Consider the following 24,331-nt stretch of genomic DNA (forward strand, 5'->3'; position numbering starts at 1 on the left):
CACATGTACAAAGAAAATAAGTAAAACATCCACAAAGTACCCTGGAGAAAAAGAGAGGATTGGCAAAAATGCTCGGTACAAAGCAACATGCCATGCAAATCAATGTATTATCAATCCTATGTGCAATAAGTTGAGTTTTTCCTCATCCTTCTATGTCTACACGGTGGTCATCCTTTCGATGTTCTTAGAGAATAATGCTATGTTTATTGTGGCAGTAAAATCCACATCCTTCAAAAGTTATACCTGATATTATACCTTATATCTTACAAAGGCCATTAAAACACTTAGAAATCTTCTGTAAAGTACATAATTCTCCATCTATAATTTATTGTTTTTAAAATTTAAGACACTTGCTTTCATCAATTTTAAGACTAGTTTTTTCTTCCAGAATAATGTAGATAGATGCTAATTTTAATTATAAAATATCTAAGCTACAACTGAAACTGTCTCTCTTCTTCCAACGATAAGGATCAATAGTACATATCATCCCTAACCTAAAGCTGGATAAACCTACTTCTAGATATAATCCAAATTCAAAAATGAGTATTTATGTATTTGACACCACATCTGAAGCCAAGCTAGACTAATAATAACTGAAATAATCACAAAACTTAAGACATCATAAGACCTGCAGCAGTTGTTCGATACATTTTTCTATAGGAAGCTCTTTCTCTCCTTCCTAATGATAAAATCAAAAACCATGCACCTCTGACCTACTACTGTGCATTCTGAGAGAGAAGGAAGAGGTGGTTCAATGACCTAAAGTGACCTTTCACTTTTTAACTTCGAAACAATTGTCTTATAACTCATAACTGAAACCTGTAAACACAAATGAGTCTGCGTACCACAGTACAAGAAAATTAAACATTTTTCTGGGAAATAAATTACTTGCATATATGGTCTCTTTTTAAATTGTGGCATTTTAGCAGCTTTTTAGAAAATAAAATGATACCAAATAAAACACAAAAATAATGTTGCATATACAATATTTAATAGAGCCACACTAAATAAAAAGGAAATTGACAGAAATAGAAGCTGAGTCAGTGTTGTTAGCCTGACATTTCAAGTTTTCTGGCAAAATTAGACATCATTACAAGCAAGGTAATATTCAAGAACCACAGAACCATGCAGAGAAGGTGATGATGCTGGAGTCATCACCCAGCCATGCAACGTACCCCGCCTCCCTTCCCACAAGTGAACGACAACATACGTTTAACAGCATCTTGGGGAAGAGGTTCCCAGGTAGTCTTGAGTAAACTTTGGGACACTATGGAGAAAATAAGAGAATATAACTAAAAACAAAAACAAACATGGAAATGATGGGTGAAACTCTCACACAATTCCATTGACCAAAACAAAATAAAAAACAAACAGAAAAATCATTCAATTAAAAACAAAAAAACTAAACAAATACCCTGAGGTTTAGCTTCTCCGTGAAACCAAAGTAAACACATAAACAGAAGATCTATTTTAACAAGAGGTTAACATCTGAGAATGCTGGATATTTTGTCTCTGGTAGTACAGCCAAGCAATCTATTAGAGGATTTCTTGCTCCTATTAAGTATCCATAATTCCCGATTCATTTCTCACAGTATCTCCATTCGTGTCACCTATTCATAGGGAAGCTTCTGGCTCTCGACTACAGCTATTTGTTGAGATTTTATTCTCCACTTATACCTGTCCACCTAACTGACCTCAGCCTCTGGCTCTTGCCTTCTTGATACATTACTTTGTAACCCATCCCCCTCTAATACTTAGTACTGCTCAGCTTTACCGAGTACCTCCCTGTTGGGAGCATCCACCTTTTGCAAATGTTACAAAATGTGTGCTGTCCAGGGAACCTGCGTCCAACCCATGATGCCCAGTGCTCACTCCCAGTCCAAAGTGATTAAATGGCGAGGGTGCTGGGGGAAGGCAGTAATGGGATGAGGCGGGGGGGGGGGGGATAATTTCTAACTCTTGAGGCAAATTCATCACTGCTAATAATTTTAAAACAAAGCAAAACAAACAAAAAACCCTCTTTCTTATTACCAAAACATATATGGTATCCCAGAAAATAAACCCACTTCAAGAAAAGAAGGAAAAAAGTAGGAAATCTGCCAGAAAAACCTCACCCAAGAACTAAACCAGTTGGAATCACTGTAACAAAAGCCCTTTGTTCCAAAGGCTCCAGGCAACAGAATTCCCCACTGTGTTCCCATTACCTGACCTAATTAACTTCTTGGTTTGAAACTGAAGACTGGAGAGTCTTTTGAGCTAGAAGCTGCAATCATCCAATCTCAGCCAGAAAAGAACCCTTGGGGTTACCAGTTCCTACACCTGCTCTCATACAGGAGTGAAGTAGAGTCACCTCATAAACAGGTGATGGCAGGAGACCAACGTTGGATTCCACTTCCATACCGGGCTCCTTCACAATGGAAGGTCTTAATGGTGTAGATCCTTCTGTCGTTTTGCTTAATCCTACGATCCCACTGGAAGACAATTTATATAATCCCCACAAATCCTAGACAGAAAATGGTGGCTGCCACCCTTGACAACACAAGGGCAAAAAGGCAGGAGTCTCAAAAATAAATAAATAAATAAATAAAAAATAAAGCACAATTATTGACTATATTTTTAAATCAAGTTGAGTAATTCTATTTTGAGTAGTAAAAATGCCCTACTCATGAACAAAATAAATAAACAAAATGGGGACTTTAACTCTCAAGGCTGTTTAACAATGGCAGAAGTTTCATATATTTGCTACATTAATTTCCCCTGAGAATTACCTATTTGGTGGGGGGAGTTTCATCTTGCATTTAAGTCATCATGACTTCATATATTTATCCACCAGTTATGAAAAGCTTAATATTCAAGAGAAAGGCTTTGAAAATGATATTCCTTGAGTCTTATGTCACTGAAAGTTTCTAATATGAAGTCAAGAGTTTTCTTCTATCTATTTCTAAGAGAGGAAATGAAAACTTGACATTGCAAATGTCTATGTGCTGAGCTCAGCAGCAACATAGGCATTTCCACTCTCTGGCATGTGAGGTCCATGAACTCAATTCAATCCCATTCTCTCTCCACCACAATACAGTACTCACGTTACAAACTAACTTAAAGGTATTCATCACAGCAATCCTCCTTGCCAATGCAACTGAAGCTTCATCAGCCAGGCTTCCATGGTAGATCGTTTTTGCACAGGGAGGGTACATGCATAAACAGCAACACATACGTACACAGACAGACACGTATGTATGCAATTGCAGAAACGGCTGCCGAAGACAAAACAACCACCCCAGCTTTGTTTTAAAGAGAAGCACTCAGAAGTCCCTCCAGAACGCAAGACGCATCTACCCCAGCTGGTAAAAGAACACATCCACAGCCATGCCTTATTAGAGAAAGACAAGAGGTGTGCTCATGACTGAACATACTGTGGAGACTCCGGGCAATTAGAGAAGTTGACAGGAAGGTGGTTAGTGGTAGCAACAGGCCCATTCCCAAGAACCAGGAAAATCAGTTTGTTACAGAGAGCAGAGTCAGTGGCAAGAAAGACGAGGGGTGGCCAGGCTGGAAGAAGGGTCCACTTACTGACGCTGCCACACACCGCCATGCAGTATTCTTCTGTGTCAAAGTTGTTCCTGTTGCCGCCACATCCGCCGTAAAAGAACGGGGCACACTTCCCTTCAGTGACATCAAAGTACCAGCGGGATATCATTGCTCGGCAGGGCCCGGTCTCGGCTTGTTCAGAGCACACCTCTAATCAGAGGAGATGTGGGGAACCACATTTAGCACGAAAGGCACCGAGTTGCTGTTCATGTACACACGTTCACATGACTTATGCATTAATCCTCCCAGTAGTAACTGGGACTGGTTTAATTAGGCAGCATCTATCAAACATTTACTGAGCAATTTAATCACCCACCAGGACTTCAGAGTTACCTCTGTAACAAGAGCAGGGCATTCCCACTTGGCTTAATGAGTGTAGCACTCAGTAGTAATAAAAGGATTCCGGCTAGAGGTGAAAATATCCTTTAGCTGCTTTTAGGTGAACGTTAAATGAAAAGGTGCCTGTACACCAAAACCATTCTCCATTGTGAAAAATAAACTTCTCTTTTAAAGTAATCTCAAGTCAACTTTGATGTCAAAGTACTGTTTTGGTTATGATGCAAAAGTTTAAGCTCTTGCAAATATCCGATTGTTCTCCTGAATCAATGATTGGCTTGACTCAAGTGTGAAATTAGTTGTGTGTATTTTGAACGTTTTCCAGTTTTTGGAGAGAGCCAACCTGTTCAGTGACTATATCTGGAAACAGATGTAATACCTGTAAATGTGACTTATAGTTGATTACATTGACTCTAATTAAAGACAATTTTTATTTGTACATCTGACCCTTGGGCAGAAAAATAAAACACAGTCAACAACTCTAAATTTGTTAACACATACCATGCATTGTTTTTCATTAAAACACACCTTACCTGTCAACATGTCTTGCCACCCTCCCCAATATCAGTTTCATAATCTCTGACTGACTCAAAGACTGACTCATCCAATTCCATTTGTAAAGTTAATCATGATTAGAATTAGAACCTCTCATGTATATCCCATTTTTGTTGGAAGTAAAACAGCAGCCCCAATTCTCCCTCTGGGTTTGCACCCTGCCCTTGCTAAGCTGATAGAGAGCCCACTGATGCCTTAGCACACACAGATGTCTTGCTTATTCTTAGTTTTACTAACACACCAGGGGAAAAACACCTTTTTATGAGACAAAAGCCATGCATAACCCAGAGCTTCCAAGTTAGAAGTATTCAACAGATTGATTCTAATCAACTAATCAAAGACAAAAAGATCCACAATGTCAATGTAAAAGAGAACTCACACTTTACCTCCCTACACACGCTACTCATTGCTCTTTCAGTAAAGGCAATGAGAGCTGAGTGGGTAGCTCAGTTGGTTAGAGAGTGGTGCTGATAACCCAAGGTCCAAGGTTCAATCCAGCTGCAAAAAATAAAAATAAAAACTAAAAAAATAACAGAACTGAGATGATGGCAAAACCAAAAGCTGATGCCAACAGGGAGGACACAGCACTGAGCTTACAAGGTACGTGTCCAGCACTGCAGGAGAAATGCCCTGTGTAGCAGACATCCAAGGTGGTTCTGGCTGTCTTTGGGTGGTTTTGAGATGGCAGCATCTGACTCCAGGAGCATCAAGCTCCACGTTGCCCATCATTAAGGGCACCCCATTCAGTGCTGCTGCTTTGAAAGTCCATGCTCCCCAAGCATGTTTCTTTAATTGGCTGTTCAGAATTCTCCTGTAGGATGAAAAACAACTGATCTGTTGACACAAGTGAATCCCCTGCCCCCATCCCATGGCAATTTTATTTACCCTCCAAAACAAAAGAACTGGCATTCTAACTTGTACAGGATAAATTGGTTTGGGGGGGCCTTACCACCCCTGAGTTACCTACAGAGCAGCTTCTGGAATGCAGAGCTAAAAGTCATGCCCCAGATGTGGGCGCCCTGCCAACCCCACCCATCATCTGTCTCTACTCCTAAACCTTCTCTCAGGTGCAGCAAACACGTACAAATTGGCTTTTCCCCCTTCCTCTGTGTCTCCCTCACCAATCTGTACATGTTCATGTTTCATGCTCTTTCGGTGTTTCTAAGACACATGACAATACTCATCATTAATCTCCTCCTCACACTGTATTAATTCCAACAAGACTAAGAGGCAGGGGTGTCTCCTGAGCCTACACTGTTGACAGGGCATGGCCACTGGCTACCAAAGGAGGCAGAGAATTCCTCCACCTGGTGGCACAGCCCTAAGTCATAGGAGCATTGGCAGCAAAATTCACCATGCCTCGACATTCCTGCAAATTCCCATATTTTATGTCTCTTAGAGTACCAAATACATGTCTTTTGATAACTTGTCTGCCACTGGCCCCATATCTCTGCATGCACAGGAAACTTGTCTATATGACCTCTCCTATGTACTAAATAAAAATGGTAGAATTTTAGGTTGGTGCAAGTTAAGTAAAGGGATAAAAGAATAATGATCAGAGGAGCTCATCCATGATAGACATTTGTGACCCAGTAACCATTTCTTACTTCCAGAACTGAAATGGCAATATAATATATCATCATTTTCCTACACCACCAGTGAAACATAATGATACATTTTTATTTTTTTCTGCCTTATTCTAAAATAGCTATGAAACCTTTTGTTACAGCTAATTTGTAGAAACCAGGCCAAATGAGCCCTAATCAGCAAGAATAAGCATTTTGAACTAAAAAATCCATTTATATGTCAACTAAGGAAATAGAATGAAATACATGATGTACCCCTTTTGGAGTCTCTAGCCGTAAGAGTCTTGATTCATTCATTCAGAAAAGGTCAAGAAGAAAGTGAGATCTCCACTTGGGCAGTGTTGGGTTGGCTGTCTTGACCTTGAATGGCCCCAAAGAGTTTCATGCCACAGGTACTCATATACAAGAGGACATCGGAGGGAATGTGGTCAGAAATGGGTACAGCAGTGTGCGATAATCTAATGCCAAATACATAACGTATGGAGGAGCAGACGTACGTGAGCCCAGAAGAATAGGGCTGAAAACGTGCCTCTTTCCTTCTTAATCTCTAAAAGACACCTTGTCCAACTCCCTCTGATTTGCTGACCTACAGAAGCACATTCCATCTGCCCCAGTGCCAAAGAAAGCACATACAGGTCTTCTTGCAACCCCTGTACTGGCAGAAAGGGTTTCTCGTTATCATTTGCCCAAATACCAGCATCACAGAACAACCATCACCTGGCACTTCCCGTCACTTTCCCTTAGGGCTACGACTAGAACATCAACTTTCTAGAGCAGCAGAGCTGATTTCCGAGAGGACCCTGAGTGGGACACATTATTTATCCTCTCTTACTCAAAATTGTATTCCTATGTAACTGTAGGGCAGTGTTTGGTCTCTCTTGAGATTTTCTCTAACCATTCATCATTCCAGAAAAATTGTCCATGTGGCTGAAAAGAGAACCTTTGCTGAGTCTGGGAGAAGTTGAGGGGTGGGGGTGGGGTCAGCACCAGAAAAGTATTAGGCTAATATTTTCACACAAAGTATTAAAAAGTATGCAAGAAACAGCAAAGACTTTTGGAAGAGAACACGGAGGAGCAGGAGTAAATACCTGGGTTAAAGAAGTGTGATAAAGGATTAATGTCAATTTCGTAGTTGGGATATTGTACTGAGTGAAGAATATACAGGATCTCTTTGCAGTAATTCTTTCAAGTGCACGTGAATCTGTTAAAATCTCCAAACAAATAAAAACAAAACAAAACAAAATAAAATGAAACCTACATTAAAAAAGTAGGAAATTCTCATTCATAGTGGGAGCTAAGAGAGAAAGAAAGAAGGAGAGAAAGACCATAGTGGTGCGTTGGACTTGCAGAGAGAGAGAGAGCATACATACACTGGGTTTTGGGGGATGGGGGTGGGGCAGTGTTGGGGATTAATTGGGTGGTGAGTGGGGGACATGGGGAATAATCACAATTTGTGGTAATGGGCATCCTGATACTTGATCTGACCATCATATCCTGGGCCCAGGTGGCGACAGTGAGCTTTGTACCCCATGAATATGCATAATCAATACAAACAACAACAACAAAAAAAAGTAGGAAGTTCAGTTTGCCTTAGAATTGTAATCTTGTCACCTTCCTATTCCCACAAAGTGCTACTAATCTCCATTTGAGAAATTTTCCCTTAAATCCTTTTCTAGCAATGGTAAATTACCAAAAGATCTAACCACTCAGGATTCTAGCCAAGTGGAAGAGTTTTAAAGCCTTGAGACCTGAAATACATCATTTATAAGTTACATGATGAGAAATTCACAGAAAAAGAAATCTCAAGAGATTTCAAATGCTTACATTTACATGATTTTCTATTTTCTTCAATAGAATAGTTCCTTCCTAATCTACAGAAATTACTAAAACAATTCAGTGAAAAACTTGTTACATATTAATTACTATTATTACTCAGTGGAAAATTATTTATAATTTCATCCACTAAACATAAAGCATGTAAATTAGACCTTATATAACTAACCCCAAGTAGAATTCATCTGAAAATTACAACTGCATCTTCCAAATATATAATTGTCAATTTAAAATAAAAATTAAAAAATAAATGAATTTATACAGAGACCCCGCATCTTCCTTTTCTCATCTTCATTCTCTTCCCAAAATCGAAAACAATAAAGGAAAAGACTTTCATTTTAAAATCATATGCTAAACTCAGTTTTTTGAATTCTAGTCTACCTTAATTTTTACTCAAAGCAAATGTTATGGATAATAATGAAGAGAAATTTTGCCCAGAATAACAGAAGCAGGGATATTTCTCAAAAAGAATGTTTAAGCAGAAACACAGGTACAGACTCACACGAACATCTAAGGAATGACTATCCTTGTTCATTCATATTTAGTTCTGTAAACTTTGAAAATCACAAATAGGTTTTCTAATGTTCATTTAGCTGAATTCTTGTGGCATAAAAGGCTTATTTCTTCTTTTATAACAGCTCTATTCACCTTGCAAGACAAAAACCCATTTAATAAACTGAAATGCTAGTGTACATAAAGGACTATGAAAGAGTTTATGTGCTTTTAACCAAATCCCATGCATTTTATTTCTTTGTAAGGTAGGCCCTCACTGAGATTTGTGCTTATTTCAACACTAAATTCCATTTTCTAAAAATCAATATAATACAGATGCAATATAGAAGCAAAGCTGGAGCTCCCAGCATTATATAAACTGATTACACAATTCAGTGCTCAAAAAATAATGCTCAACCACAAAATATCAACTCTGAATGGTTATTTCAAATTGGAACAATTTTTTCCATGGCCAACCACAATCAGAAAGCTAATTTTACAATTTTTGACAAATTCAGCATGAAGACAGTTGTAAAACTGGCAACTAGGTTGGGGAGAAAATCTGTACTTCAAAGGTATGATGATTATAATGCCTTCTTAAAAAGCAAAGTTAACAGATTAGCAAATAATTTGCATTAAATACAGCACTAGATTTAAAAAAAAATACTGTAAAGCTTTTTATTACAATTTTATTTTTAATAATTGAGTTTCAATTATTCTCAGCCTACTGGAAGGTATGTAAAACAAAACTGTGTTCTGCATGGAATGTGTAACTTTTAAATTTACAAATTTTGAGAAAGCAACCACTTGAATAATCAAACTAAATAATCAAACTAGAGAGCTATTTATTTACAGAGAGCTAGTAGTTGTGTATTCTGAAGTTGTAAAAAAAACCCAAAAAACATTATATAGCATAATTTTCTCCATATTCTGCAAGAATATACGTTCAATTAAACCTCACACACATAGTACAAATATATCTCTTTTCCTTGAGTTAAAAATTGCATATCATGCATTCTTTTACTCCAATTTTAAAGAAGAGTAGAGAGGACAAATGTAAGGAGACAAATATCGCTTGCTTTTGAAATAATTTGTTTAATGTTACCATGAAATACATTACAAACAAGGACATAGGTACTGAAATCCACTAAGTATACTTATCTCCAATATTTCAAATAAATTTATTTATCTGTCTAATCATTCAAACCATTAATAATTAAAAAGGCTAACCTCAATGTAGTTTAAAGCAAATTTACTTTTTTAGCCTGATTAAGCTATTGCTGCAATTCTAAATATCACTATATGGTGACTCTTTGTGAGCCTATGTTATTAGAACCAAACTTGTATTCTGGTGAAAAATAAGTAGACACATTTGTGTTTAATTCTTATAGATGAAAATTTTAAAAAGTCAACACACTCGAAAACTGGCTATTTTTTAAGAATGTGTTTTTCACAATGCTAGAACCATGTGCTTTTAAGAGAAAAGAGCTTTTAATCATGTGCTTGCACATATTAGCAAATAGTCATCAAAAAACATGTCTAGAAAATTACTCTGATCAGGACAATAAATGATCAGATATTTGTGATCTAGTAATCATATTTTAGTAAACAGAAGCACGTAAAGTTAGACAAGCAAGCTTGAACTGAAACCTTATGACAAATCTCACTTAAGCTCTAAATATGTTTTGAAATACCAACAAATGTTGCAAACAGCTGTGCATGGAAATGAAACCACTGATTCACTATGAGATGAGGAGTGCTAATGTGCCATGGAAGTCTCTAGAAGATATATACGGTTGGCTAGTCTTTTTATTGAATTGTGTTAATTCTCTAAGGCTATCCAATACATCTGTCATTCCAATTATACCTGACCCAATTCTCACATCTCTCCATGATGAAAGATTATTTACAAAATGCCACCTGAAAGGGATTTACTTGTAAAGCATTTAGACTAATCAGTACTCTCATGTTGTTGGTGTTAGTGAGTACTCACAAAAGGTTAGCATGGTAACTTTTCCTCAACCATTGTCCTGTTTCTTATGAGAATAAACTCAGTTCTCCACTGAGCTGCGTGGTTACTCTCAAGTGCAACAGAGTAGTAACAAGAAGCTCGAAACTCTGAATAAGAGAAGATACCATGTCCTGTGCTGGAAAGTAAGGGAAGTGATTTTTTTCATTGAATCACAGGTGAGGATATGTTGGAAAACTGACTGTCTACAGAAAAAAAAAAAAAAAAATCAAACATTCCAAGTTACAGTGCTTGCCAATTTCCATGGTGTAAATACCCCCACCATTAGTATTTCAAGCTACCACAAAATTCCTTACTACTGTAATAAATAGCTTTTATAGGCTACTAGGAGTTGGTTACACAGATGAAAGGAAACAGGGATACAAGTAAAACTGGTAGCAATTATATATACATAAGGAGATTATAAGAGTTTTTCAATTTCCTTGGTCTTGGTTTTGAATTAAAAAAAAAAAAAAAAACTCAGTGGGTAGATAACTCAGGATTCTCTCACACTTATTGACATTTGCTAATATATTAAGAATAACACCATAGATAAGGATGGTGTGATATTACGGTATTTATATATTGGTTTTCATCCACAGTTCCTGGCCCATACCACACTCTGACCTCCTCCTGCACTTCTTTCAACTATTTCTTTTTCTCCCCAAGGCAAGAAATTCTCTGACCTACTCTGTCTGATTGTAGATCATTAGAGGAGAGGTCCTGCCTGTTACCGGGAGGAAGGAATGCAGCACAGAGCTCAAGAAGAACCTGAACAAAAGGCCTTGCTAGGTTTCCCCACCCATTGTGTTAGTGTTAGAGCATACCCTTTTTGTCCAATCCCATTTCTACATGGTTGTTCAGGCTTCAATTATGCCTACGTAATGAAGCTTCCATAAAAAGCCAAGAGCACAAAGTTCAGGGGGCTTCTGGATAGCGAAATACATGGAGGCTTCTGGAAGGTGGCACTCCTAGAAAGGGCATGGAAGCTCTGTGTTCCTTCCCTTATACCTTGCCCTATGCATCTGTTCCCTCTGTAATATCCTTTATAATGAATGGGAAACAAAAGTAAGTGTTTCCCCAAGTTCTGTGAGCCGCTCAGCAAATTAATCAAACCAAAGGAGAAGGTTTTAGGAATCCTGATTTATAGACAGTCAGTCAGAAGCACAGGTAACTCAGGCCCCACTCCAGACCTACGGACTCCGAATTTGTGTTTAGACAAGAGCTTTGGGTGACTCGAATGGATATTAAGTTTGAGAAGCACCATAATCAATCATATCTTTTTTTGTTTTTTGTCTTGTTTTATTTTTTTGACAGCTGGCCAGTATGGGGATCCAAACCCCTGACCTTAGAGTTACAACAATCAACCTTAGAGTTACAACTGTGGATCTCAATACCACAGTCCAGTTGTTTGCAGAGATTCTACCCCAATCTCCTCCCCTAGGGGACATTTTTGGTTGCCACAACGGGGGGGGGGGTGGGCTGGGATAGAAGTCAGGGATGCTGCTAAACATCTTATAATATACAGAGCAGTTCCCCACAACAATTAATTATCTGGCCCATAAGATCAATAGTACTGAGGTTGAGAAATCTTGCTGTAGCTCAAGCAAACACTAGAAGGATTCGTGTTGCATTTTAGTAACTTTGCCCATCAAGGCTACTGTGCAACAGTCACTAATGCCTCAGAAATCCTGGGTAACAAATACTAGTAAATTTCTAGAATAGATAGAATCACAAAAATTGGCCAGTAAGACCTCTCTTTGCTTCTATCACGAAACATCAAAAACTTAAAGTCACATGCAAGTAATATGAAATTTCCGTCCATAGTCTTTGGCAATTTCACATTCTGTCACAGAAATTGTACCTAAGAAGAACAGCTATAAATTTAAGAAAGCAATAACCCCACCCTCATAGTTAAACACCTGAATAGTCTTAACACTGTAAACTAAATACAGAGCATCTTTAATGTTTCTTCTGCCCTCTACTCCTTTTTACACAAGAGTCTTTTAATTTTTAAAACTTGGGCTGCTGTCTTGAAGCCTGAGAGATTTTCTTGAACATCATTTTTTATGAGATTCATTTGGTCTTTGCCTCCTCTTGATCTTCCACTCTTCTAGCAACAGAATCACAAAAAGTCAGGCATTTGGAATAGGTGCCTGGAAACCAGATGAATCTTCAGGAGGGCAAACTGGCCCAAGGCTGAGAGAAAGAGATGCTTAGGCTGTAATCCACCCTGCTTTTAAAAATTCCAGAAACTCATTTTTCTACAAGGGATCTAAAGATTTCCATTAAAATCCACAGCTCTGTTACCTGCCCAAGGAATGTGAGCCTCTAGTTGGTCAAACACATGGATTAGCTAATAAGGTATGCCTAGGAAAATGTATGTGAGTTTAAATGAACCATACTCTAACTTGCTGTATTTCTTCTTTTAGGTTTAATTTCTTTTTCCCTTAACTGAGAACTTTGAGTTCAGTAGATGCATACCATATTTCTGAGGCATATTTTTTAAAAAAGTAACTGATTTGGGGCAAAACAGGAGAAAGGCTAGCATTCATTAAAAAAAATCCGGTTTCTAGCCTTTAATTGAAATGGACTAAAATGTCTTTTATTTTTAATAAATTTAGATATAATTGTATTAAAATACCTTTAGCTGATTACATTTGTTATTCCATCAGTGAATTAAAGAACCCTGACAGAAAGAAAACAGAGAAGGTAAAAAAATTACCAAGCATAACTAGACACATAAAATTAAAATCAAAACCAAGATCAGAAATATAACTTTCTAGTCCTGAGAGATGGGATATGGGCCTTAGCCCCACCCCCACCACACATCTAGGCCAGCAAATGGAACCAACCGATGCTGGGATACTGAGAGGAGAATTGTTCCAGACCCACCCAGCCCGCAACCAGGTCCTAGAATGTACTTGTTAACCACGTGGGTGTCTTTGGGGTGTGTGACTTACCTGCTAATGTCCTTCACCAAATTTCTGCTTAGATTTTTCTAATTCATTTTTAAGAGTTCTTGCAATAAGGATGTTAATCTTTAAACGTGTGTTTAAAAAAAAAAAAAAAGTAGAGACTAGAATAATGGTTACCAGAGACCAGGAGACGTGGGGGTGTGTGTGTGGGGGGGAAGATTAGGGGTCAACTAATGGGGACAAAAACTATGCTATCTACCCTAAGGGAATCATTGTGTAGGATATGCATGTATTGAAACAATACACTGTACCCACAAAAATAAATATAAATAAAATTGAATTTAAAAAGTAAAATAAAATAAAAAGAAATATAATTTTCTATACGGCAGTGCAGGTCTTTGAGAATATACTGAACCACTGAATTCTATATTTTATGGTATGCAAATTATATCTCAATAGAGTTGCTACTGAAAAACAGAAAATTATGTATGTGTGTACACACACACACAGTTCTATTCTCTGCTCCTTAGTCTCACATTTAAACAACCTATCATCAGAGTGGGCTTTCTTGATAGGGACTATTAAACTACATTGAAAGACACTTGTCCATGTCATGATTCACTCTGCCTCTATCAAAGAGTGTATCAAACACATTGAAATCAATGGCTGCCACACCATGGGGCACCACCTGAGACATCTATGGACAGTGCTGACGTGGGTTTTCGCAACATCATTTGAACGGATGCTACATCTGGTCCAGAAATAGGCATGCATCCTGTTTACTTTCATCAAAACACGGAGGTAAAGGCCTGAGGTTTGCTCTGAAAGGAGGCTCCATTATCCCTTTGCCCTGTTCCCAAACACTCCATGAAACTTTATTTTCACTTCTGTGAAGCATGCTGCTCCTGAGGCTTCCAATTCAAGTATATAAGTTCATTTTTATGTTCACAGCAAGTCAAGCTCACAGTTTACCCCAAACTTTGTGAAAAGCTGAATAGGAATGATAAGCAAAAATCCCTGAATCACAGGATACAGTGTAAGTATCATGTCTGTTACAAATAGGTAACAACAGAGATATGAGAATTAAACTAAGCTTCGTTTCTTCTCCCCTTGAGATAAATGCAAGCTGGTCTGATTTATTTGTAACACTTATTGGATTCATTCTATTTGGTGCTGTTCACCTGGTAAATCTGTATTCTTCCTTTATAATAACTCAAATGCTAACTGCTCTGCAATGCCTTAGGTGACAACTTCTGACCCCAGGCTCAGCATTTTCTTGTGGAGTATACTATAAAGCAAATGTATTTCACAGGGCCTGGTTTTCCAAAGCCCTGTAGTTTCAGGTTTAGCCTAACTTCTTAAAATTACATATAGAAATGTTAACCTTGCAAAAGACAGGAAACTTTCCTCAAGCTAAAGTCTTTGTAACACAGCAAAGTTGTTGGCTCAAGGACAGACAAGTTATTTCAATGATATGTAAAAATGCTGGGGAAATTGCTGTAGGGAAAAATAGTGTTTGCTAAGATCAAGCTTTTGTTAGTGGATTGACATAACCTTTTGCAAACTGAACTATGGAATGTCACTTTGCTTGCTTCACTGATGTTACCAGCCTATATTGTTAAACTATAACCCCACCTATGTTCTTGTTCTGTAACTTCCTGGTCTGGAGAATAAATGTGGGACAAGAACCCCAGTTCATGGTTAATTTCCAAATGGAAGGGATGCCCCTCTCTTGAGGGTTCCGGGAAATTAACCCCTTCAGGATCTCTCACTGCTCAAAAGACATGGGCCTTGAGTAATCCTTTTTGTGGCTCTGTCACCCAGGGGAAGAAAGGTGATAAATCCGTGAGGCAAAGCCACCCTTTCTTCCTGCGTGCTGCCAAAGTTCCTTCCCAGCCAGGTTGGAGAGACTCATCCCTATCAAGGATTGTGCAGGTATGGCTGGAAGCAACCTGAGCAAGCCCCTTATTCATATCCCTGTACTCCCAGCAACCAGTGCAAAGCTTGGTACCAACAAGCGCCTTGTTGATGTTTGTGGAACGCATGGCAGCAAATCAAATGGTGCTTCTCCCAGATTAATGGTCACCAGAAGGAGAACAATAATTTAATTCCATCAAGGTCAATCACCTACTCCAAGGCAAGCAACATTTAGATCAAACTTTTTAGCTTCATCATCATATGATATGATTAAAGAGCCACCGATATCAGTGTCTCTATCTGTCCATATAGTAGAAGAACTTCCACGAGGTTTAAAATACCCATAAGAAATGAAACTCTAGGCGGATCCTAAGATGGCGGTAGCTGAGGCGGTTGGCGCGGAGTAGCTGAGGTGGAAAAGGCGGCCAATGGGCCTTAGGCAGCGGGGAAACTTGTAGACCTTCCTATTGACGTCTCTTAAGGGACGACCGCTGCTGGTGGCCGGTTGTGGGGGCTGACCGCCACTTTGCCCTTGGCAGGAGAGGCTGCCTCCTTTAAAGGTAATAAGCTTTGAAGTATGGAGCAGGAAAAGAACTGTTTCTTAGCTGCAAAAGCAAGTCTCTAAACAGGGAAAACGGCGCCGGGCCGCTGCTGATGCAGCCAGGATCCCGGAGGCCGGGGCCGTGCTGAAGGCGGCCAGCTGCCCTATTCAGGATTCGAGGTTTCAGGCCAGCATTAAAGAAGATTCCCGGGAACACCCGAGCTGCGCCGCGGGACCGAGTGAGCAGCCCGAGATGGTGGCGGCAGAGGACGGGGACTGCGACGACGCAGAGGCACAGAGGGAGCCACCTGGCCCGGCATAGCCCCATGAGTAACCCCCGGCCTGGCCTCCTCGGGGGGCGGACACCCACCTGGCTTCCGCCTGCCCCACCGGGCCACTCACGGGCCCGGGGCTGCCTCCATTTTCTCAGGTGGTGTCAGCTCCGGCCCGGCTCGGCCAGGCCTGTCCTCCTCGCCCGCCTCGGCTCCTCACTAAGCCTTCCCACTTGCAGGCCCTGGCGCGGGGCTTCCCGGGACCTGCGGGCCGGCCTCCCCTCCCACTCCCTCCGGTTCTCTAGCGGGACTGGCGGCGTGGGGCGTCCATGGCCAGCGTCAGGAGGGCAAGGAAGTACGGGCTGGGCCAACTGTCACTCCACCACACCCTGGGCTTCGGCCCCCGGTAAACTTCCTGTTACCAGGAAGCAGATACCATCTCTGTGGCCACCAGTTTGGAAAAACGCCTAACTGATTTCTGGTTAGGAATAGTGTGGTTGGAGAGTTCCCGAGTTTGCGTGAACCTGCCGGAGAGCTGACTGCGGGCGGGAACTGGAGTCGGTCCACGCCGAGAGGATTCAAAGGTGAACCGTGTGCTGTGGGTTCCTCCCCCGAGGAGCTCATGCTCTGGTGTGGGTGATAAGACAAGACCACAAACAACCGCGATACCAGGAGGAAGGTGATAAGTCCCGAGAAAATTCTACACAGTGCTACAAAGGCAACCAGAGTGACCAGTTGTCTGCGCCTAGCAGAAACCTGGTAGACTTCCTGGGCAAGGCGGTGCCGAGCAGGGTCTTGAAGGCCCAGCTGATAGACGAGGGTTGCAGAAGACACGTCCCAGGCCAGCCCAGTGCGCACAGAGCGGGGAGACGTCCGGCTAGGGAGGCGGAGACTCAACAGAAACCACACACCCTGTGGGGCCGCCACTGCGTGATTCAGCAGCCCGGGCCAGAGTGCACGGAACAGGGAGAAGTCCTGACCGGGAAGTGGAAGCTCAGCAGAGATCACATACCCTGCGGTACGGCCCCGTGATCCAGCAGCCCAGCAGAGTCCAAGCTGACCAGAGAGGTAGCTCCCCGAAGAGGCCCAAGACCCAAGGCAACCACACACACAAGGCACTAGAGGCCAACTGAGCAGTCACGGAGGGAGCCATACCAAATTGGCAACCACAGCAACATCTTAGTTAGTCAATAGTCTCAAACCGGTGGACGGGGAAACCCCCTGACACAATGAATAAACATCAAAAAAAACATGCCAGAAATAGAAAAAATCAAGAAAGTACACCACCAAAAGTTAATAAATCTCAAACTCAAGATCCTAAAGAACAAGAAGCCCTTGAAATAACTGACAAGGAATTTTGAGTGATAATTCTAAGGAAACTGAATGAGATACAAGAAAACTCAGCTACACATCATGATGAAACGAGGAAAAGTATACAGGACCTGAAAGAGGAAATGTACAAGGAAATCAATGTCCTGAAAAAAAATGTAGTAGAACTTGCCAAACTGAAGAAGTTATTCAGCGAAATAAAAAACACAACGGAGAGTTTAACCAGCAGGCTTGTCGAAGTGGAAGAAAGAACCTCTGAACTTGAAGATGGGCTATTTGAAATAACACAAGCAGACAAAAAAAAAAAAGAAAAAAGAATCAAAGACATTGAAGAAAATCTGAGAGAGATATCAGACAACCTTAAGCACTCAAATATCCGAGTCATGGGTATTCCAGAAAGGGAGGAAAAAGGAGATTGCACTGAAAACATATTCAACAAAATAGTGGCAGAAAACTTCCCAGGTATAGGAAAAATCACAGATCTTCAGATCCAGGAAGCTCAATGATCTCCAAACGTATTCAACCCAAAAAGGCCTTCTCCAAGACATGTTATAGTCAAATTGGCAAAACTCAGAGACAAAGAGAGACTCTTAAAAGCTGCAAGAGAGAAGCGTCAAATCACCTATAAGGGAGCCCCAATCAGGCTAACATCAGACTTTTCATCACAAACCCTAAAAGCTAGAAAGGAATGGGATGATATATTCAAAATACTAAAAGACAAAGACTGCCAGCCAAGAATACTCTACCCTGCAAGGCTATCCTTCCGAAATGAAAAGCAAATAGTATATTTCTCAGACAAACAAAACCTGCGGGAGTTCACTACCACACGACCAACCTTACAAGAAATCCTCAAGGGAGTACTGGGTTTGGTTCCTGAAAAATAACTACCACTGCCATAAAAACCCAAGAAAAATCTAAACCCACTAGTATAATAAAAATGGCATTCATGAAGAGAAAACAAACAAACAAAAATGCTATCTACAACCTAAGGAACCAACAAACAAAGAAACCAAACAGTAAACCAGAAAGCAAGGAACAAAACACACCTAAGACAACCAAACAACCAATAAAATGCTAGGAATAAATCAACACCTTTCAATAACAACTGTTAATGTAAAAGGCTTAAATTCTCCAATGAAAAGACACAGACTGGCTGACTGGATTAAAAAGGAGGACCCAACTATATGCTGCCTACAAGAGACCCACCTCACCCATAAAGATTCACATAGACTAAGAGTGAAAGGATGGAAAAAGATTTATCATGCAAACAGAAAAGAAAAACGAGCTGGAGTAGCTATTCTTATATCTGACAAAATAGACTTTAAACTAAAAACCATAAAAAGGGACAATGAGGGACACTACTTAATGATAAAAGGACTGATGCATCAAGAAGACATAACAATCATAAATATGTACACACCCAATGTTGGAGGAGCCAGATTTATAAAACAAACTCTATTAGACCTAAAGAAGGAAATAGACACTAATACCATAATAGCAGGGGACCTGAACACTCCACTGTCAATATTAGACAGATAATCGAGGCAAAATATCAGTAGAGAAACACAAGATCTGAACAATACTCTAGACCAATTGGAATTGGCAGATATCTACAGAAAATTCCACCCAACAACTTCAGAATATTCATTCTTCTCATCAGCACATGGATCATTCTCCAGGATAGATCACATATTAGGTCACAAATCAAGTCGCAATAAATTCAAAAAAATTGGAATTATCCCATTTATTTTCTCAGACCACAATGGATTAAAACTAGAAATTAATAACAAACGAAACTCTGGAAACTATACAAACACATGGAAATTAAACAGCATTCTACTTAATGACATATGGGTCCAAGAAGAAATCAAGCAGGAAATCAAAAAATGTATAGAAACTAATGAAAATAATGATACATCATACCAAAACCTGTGGGATACTGCAAAAGCAGTATTAAGGGGGAAATTTATTGCATGAAATGCTCACCTCAGAAGAATAGAAAGATGGCAAGTGAACAACCTAACACTTCACCTTAAAGAACTAGAAAAACAAGAACAATCCAAACCTAAAGTTAGCAGACAGAAAGAAATCATTAAGATCAGAGCAGAACTGAATGAAATTGAAACCCGAAAAACAATACAAAAGATCAATGAATCAAAAAGTTGTTTTTTTAAAAAGATAAATAAAATTGACAAACCATTAGCATTGCTAACCAAAAAAAGAAGAGAGAAGATTCAAATAACAAGAATTAGAAATGAAAAAGGTGATATTACAACTGATTCATCTGAAATACAAGGAATCATTCGAGATTACTATAAACAACTATACGCCAACAAATTTGAAAATCTGGAGGAAATGGATAAATTTCTAGACACACACAAACTCCCAAAACTGAACCATGAAGACGTAGAAAATTTGAACAGACCAATAAAAATAAAGGAGATTAAAGCTGTTATCAAAAGGCTCCCAACAAAGAAAAGTCCAGGACCAGATGGATTCATAGCAGAATTTTACCAAACATTCAAAGAGGAATTGACACCGTTTCTTTACTAACTATTCCAAAAGATTGAAACAGATGCAAATCTCCCAAACTCATTCTATGAAGCAAACATCATCCTACTACCAAAACCAGGTAAAGATATAACCAAAAAAGAAAACTACAGGTCAATATCCTTGATGAATATAGATGCAAAAATCCTCACTAAAATACTAGCAAACAGAATACAGCAACACATACATGAAATTATTCACCACGATAAAGTGGGATTCATCCCAGGGATGCAAGGCTGGTTCAAAATACGCAAATCAATAAATGTGATACACCATATTAATAAACTCAAACACAAGGACCATATGATCATCTCTATAGACGCTGAAAAAGCATTTGATAAAGTTCAGCACTCATTCATGACAAAGACCCTCTATAAGTTAGGTATAGAGGGAAAGTATCTCAACATAATTAAAGCCATATATGACAAACCCACTGCCAATATCATCCTGAATGGGGAAAAGCTGAAAGCTTTTCCTTTAAGAATAGGAACTAGACAAGGATGCCCACTCTCACCACTCCTATTCAACATAGTGTTGGAAGTACTAGCTAGAGCAATCAGAGAAGAGAAGGAAAAAAAGGGCATCCAGATTGGAAAAGATGAAGTCAAACTGTCCCTGTTTGTAGATGACATGATCCTATATATCGAACAGCCTAAAACCTCTACAAGAAAACTCTTGGAATTGATAAATGATTTCAGCACAGTAGCAGGATACAAAATCAACACACAAAAATCAGTAGCATTTCTTTTCTCCAATAGTGAACATGTAGAACGAGAAATCAAGAAAGCCTGCCCATTTACAATAGCCACCAAAAAAATAAAATACTTAGGAATTGAGTTAATCAAGGAGGTGAAAAATCTCTATAATGAGAACTACAAACCACTGCTGAGAGAAATTAGAGAAGATACAAGAAGATGGAAAGATATCCCATGCTCTTGGATTGGAAGAATCAACATAGTGAAAATGTCCATACTACCCAAAGTGATATACAAATTCAATGCAATCCCCATCAAAATTCCAAAGACATTTTTCTCAGAAACGGAAAGAACTATCCAGACATTTATATGGAATAATAGAAGACCACGCATAGCCAAAGCAATGCTGAGCAAAAAAAAATAAAGCTGGAGGCATAACACTACCCAACTTTAAGCCATACTACAAAGCTATAATAACCAAAACAGTATGGTACTGGCATAAAAATAGACACACCCATCAACGGAATAGAATAGAATCCAGAAATCAACCCACACACTTACTGCCATCTGATCTTTGACAAAGGCACTAAGCCTATTCACCGGGGAAGGGACTGCCTCTTCAGCAAATGGTGCTGGGATAACTGGATATCCATATGCAGGAGAATGAAACATACCTCTCTCCATATACTAAAATCAACTCAAAATGGATTAAGGATTTAAATATACACCCTGAAACAATAAAACTTCTTAAAGAAAACATAGGAGAAACACTTCAGGAAATAGGACTGGGCACAAACTTCATGAATACGACCCCAAAAGCACGGGCAACCAAAGGAAAAATAAATAAATGGGATTATATCAAACTAAAGAGCTTCTGCACAGCAAAAGAAAGAATTAACAGAGTTAGAAGACAACCAACAGAGTGGGAGAAAATATTTGCAAAATATACATCTGACAAAGGATTAATATCCAGAATATATAAGGAACTCAAACAACTTTACAAGAAGAAAACAAGCAACCCAATTAAAAAATGGGCAAAAAAGCTAAGGAGGCATTTCTCTAAGGAAGATATACAAATGGCCAACAGACATTTGAAAAAATGCTCAACATCACTCAGCATCCGGGAAATGCAAATTAAAACCACGCTGAGATACCATCTAACCCCAGTTAGGATGGCTAAAATCCAAAAGACTGAACGATAAATGCTGGCGAGGTTGCAGAGAAAAAGGAACTCTCATACATTGTTGGTGGGACTGCAAAATGGTGCAGCCTCTATGGAAAATGGTATGGAGGTTCCCCAAACAATTGCAGATAGATCTACCATACGACCCAGCTATCCCACTGCTGAGAATATACCCAGAGGAAGGGAAATCATCAAGTTGAGGGTATACCTGTTCCCCAATGTTCATTGCAGCACTCTTTACAATAGCCACGAGTTGGAACCAGTCCAAATGTCCATCATTGGATGAGTGGATACGGAAAATGTGGTATATCTACACAGTGGAATACTACTCAGCCATAAAAACGAATGAAATACTGCCTTTTGCAACAACATGGATGGACCTTGAGAGAATTATATTAAGTGAAATGAGTCAGGCACAGAAATAGAAATACCACGTTCTCACTTATTGGTGGGAGCTAAAAATTAATATATAAATTCATACACACACACATACAGAAAAAAAAACGGGGGGGGGGGGAGAAGATATAACAACCACAATTACTTGAAGATGATACGACAAGTAAACAGAAAGGACATTGTTGGGGGGGAGGGAGGAGTGGGAGGAGGGAGGGAGGTTTTGGTAAGGGGCAACAATAATCAACCACAATGTATATCGACAAAACAAAATTAAAAAAAAAAAAGAAAGAAATGAAAATCTATCTTGAAATGCAATGGCATTTAATACTATCTTGTTCAATTTTGAGCTGGATATAAAGTTTAACTGCAGATATTTTATGATACAAAATATATTCACAAAAAATATTTTAGGCAAGAAACCAAGCTTAAGCTATTTTTAAATCTTAACATAATGTCATCTATAAACATTGGCTGTATTATACCAATACATAATGGATACGTCACATTTAAGGTTTTTATAACTTAAAACGTCAATCTGTTGGCTTATCTTTGGCCTTCGTAATTAGTAGTAAACATTAGTTCTCTAAATCTTCAGAAAACACTGGAGAGTTGGAATGATGATTATAACCACAAAAATCATCATAGCAGCTAAGGTTAATTGAGCACTTACTGTCTACCAGAAACTATGTTAAATGTTTCCCATGGATTACTTCATTTAATCCTCACAAAACAGTTAAGTAGAGAATGATAAAGTTAAACAATCCATCTTGTACTCTATGTTCTTTTTTTAAAAGAACATGTAATACTTTCCATGGATTTTAAGCTAACTCTGAGGGTTGAATTCAGAGTAATTTCAGTTTTAAAAGATACGAGTTTAAAAAATGCAGAACCTCAAAAACAGTGTTACATGAAAAAAGCCAGACACAAAATACCATACATTGTATGATCTCACTTATATTAAATGTCCAAAAAAGAGCAAATCTATAAAGACAGAAAGTAGGTTAGTTGTTGCTTGGGGCTAGAGGTGAATACAGGGAATAAATGTGAATGGCTATGAGGGGTCTTGCTGGGGTGATGAAAAATGCTCTAAGATTGGATTATGGTGATGGTTGCATAATTTGGTAAATTTCTTAAAGCCATTGAATTATACACTTAAAATGAGTGAATTTTATGATCTGTAAATCATACCTCAATAAAATTGTAAAAAAAATTTCAAGAAAGGGAAAGAGATACTATACAGAAAATCAGAAATGTATCTGAGGCAGATAAAGTAGACTACTTTAAGCTCCAATATAACAACAGAGCTTAAATCATTATACCTTAACAAAAAGTGAGAGGAAGCCTTACACTGTTGTAATATCTGTGGATGAACTTTAAAAGTATTTGCAGTACATTAAAATTCAATCAATCAAGTTCTAGAAGCATCTTTTACTAACTGCAAAACAAACACATATCCTTTAAGAAATCTGACCCAACAATACACTAATTGCTATAACATTTGGTTGTTTAATATAAACTGAATGTTTGCGTTTATTTCATGGAGACAAAAAGGAAGCCTTTTAGTTCATTTAGTTTACAATATTCTCGACAGGATTATTAACTCAACAGAAAGGGAAAGTCTAAGATATTAGCACTATGTTTACTTCTTGAAGAAGGCAGTGTCACACTCTCCAATAAAACAATTTAAATACAACGAAATCATCCAAGTTAAATTTTGTACACAAAATAATGTGATACTCACAAAATCTGCTCCTTCTTTAATGAATTCTAACCACAACTGCTCACTCAACTAAGATTTATCAAAAACTTCCTGTAAGCCAGGTACTCTGCAAGATACTGAGTAAAATTTAGTCCTTACCCTCAAGGAGCTCATAGTCTGAGTGGTGAAGGAAGCAAAAGACAACACCATGTCACAAACATCAATTGCCAGGGGAATACTAAGGAGGTTGCCTAACTCAGTGTTTATCAAACAACTTGATTCCAGGGTAGGTGGAGTCATAGAATAATTTGGGATTTGCCAAGTAGCATACAGAGATACAGAATAGACTGTATAATCAGGATTTCACATTATTTAAAATTAATTCTTGCCCTGCATGTGAAACCAAAAGAAAATTCAATAAGCACAAGAAGCC

The 24,331-nt window shown here is 38.8% G+C and overlaps 1 protein-coding gene across 5 annotated transcripts in view; it reads right to left on the bottom strand.

Annotated features, from left to right (window-relative positions):
* The window catches only part of APP (amyloid beta precursor protein), a 261,228-nt gene that overhangs the window by 88,559 nt on the left and 148,338 nt on the right, over positions 1-24,331 (bottom strand). For 2 of the 5 annotated variants that reach the window (XM_063096825.1, XM_063096744.1), the window contains exons 7-8: positions 3,571-3,738; positions 1,211-1,267 (exon numbers count right to left, since the gene is read on the bottom strand). In XM_063096825.1, the coding sequence (XP_062952895.1) occupies positions 1,211-1,267; positions 3,571-3,738 (225 nt within the window). The remainder of the gene's footprint in view (positions 1-1,210; positions 1,268-3,570; positions 3,739-24,331) is intronic. The other 3 variants (XM_063096987.1, XM_063096914.1, XM_063097075.1) reach the window with 2 other exon arrangements.

This window comes from Cynocephalus volans, chromosome 1 (genome assembly GCF_027409185.1).
Source record: "Cynocephalus volans isolate mCynVol1 chromosome 1, mCynVol1.pri, whole genome shotgun sequence".
Taxonomy (NCBI): Eukaryota; Metazoa; Chordata; class Mammalia; order Dermoptera; family Cynocephalidae; genus Cynocephalus; species Cynocephalus volans.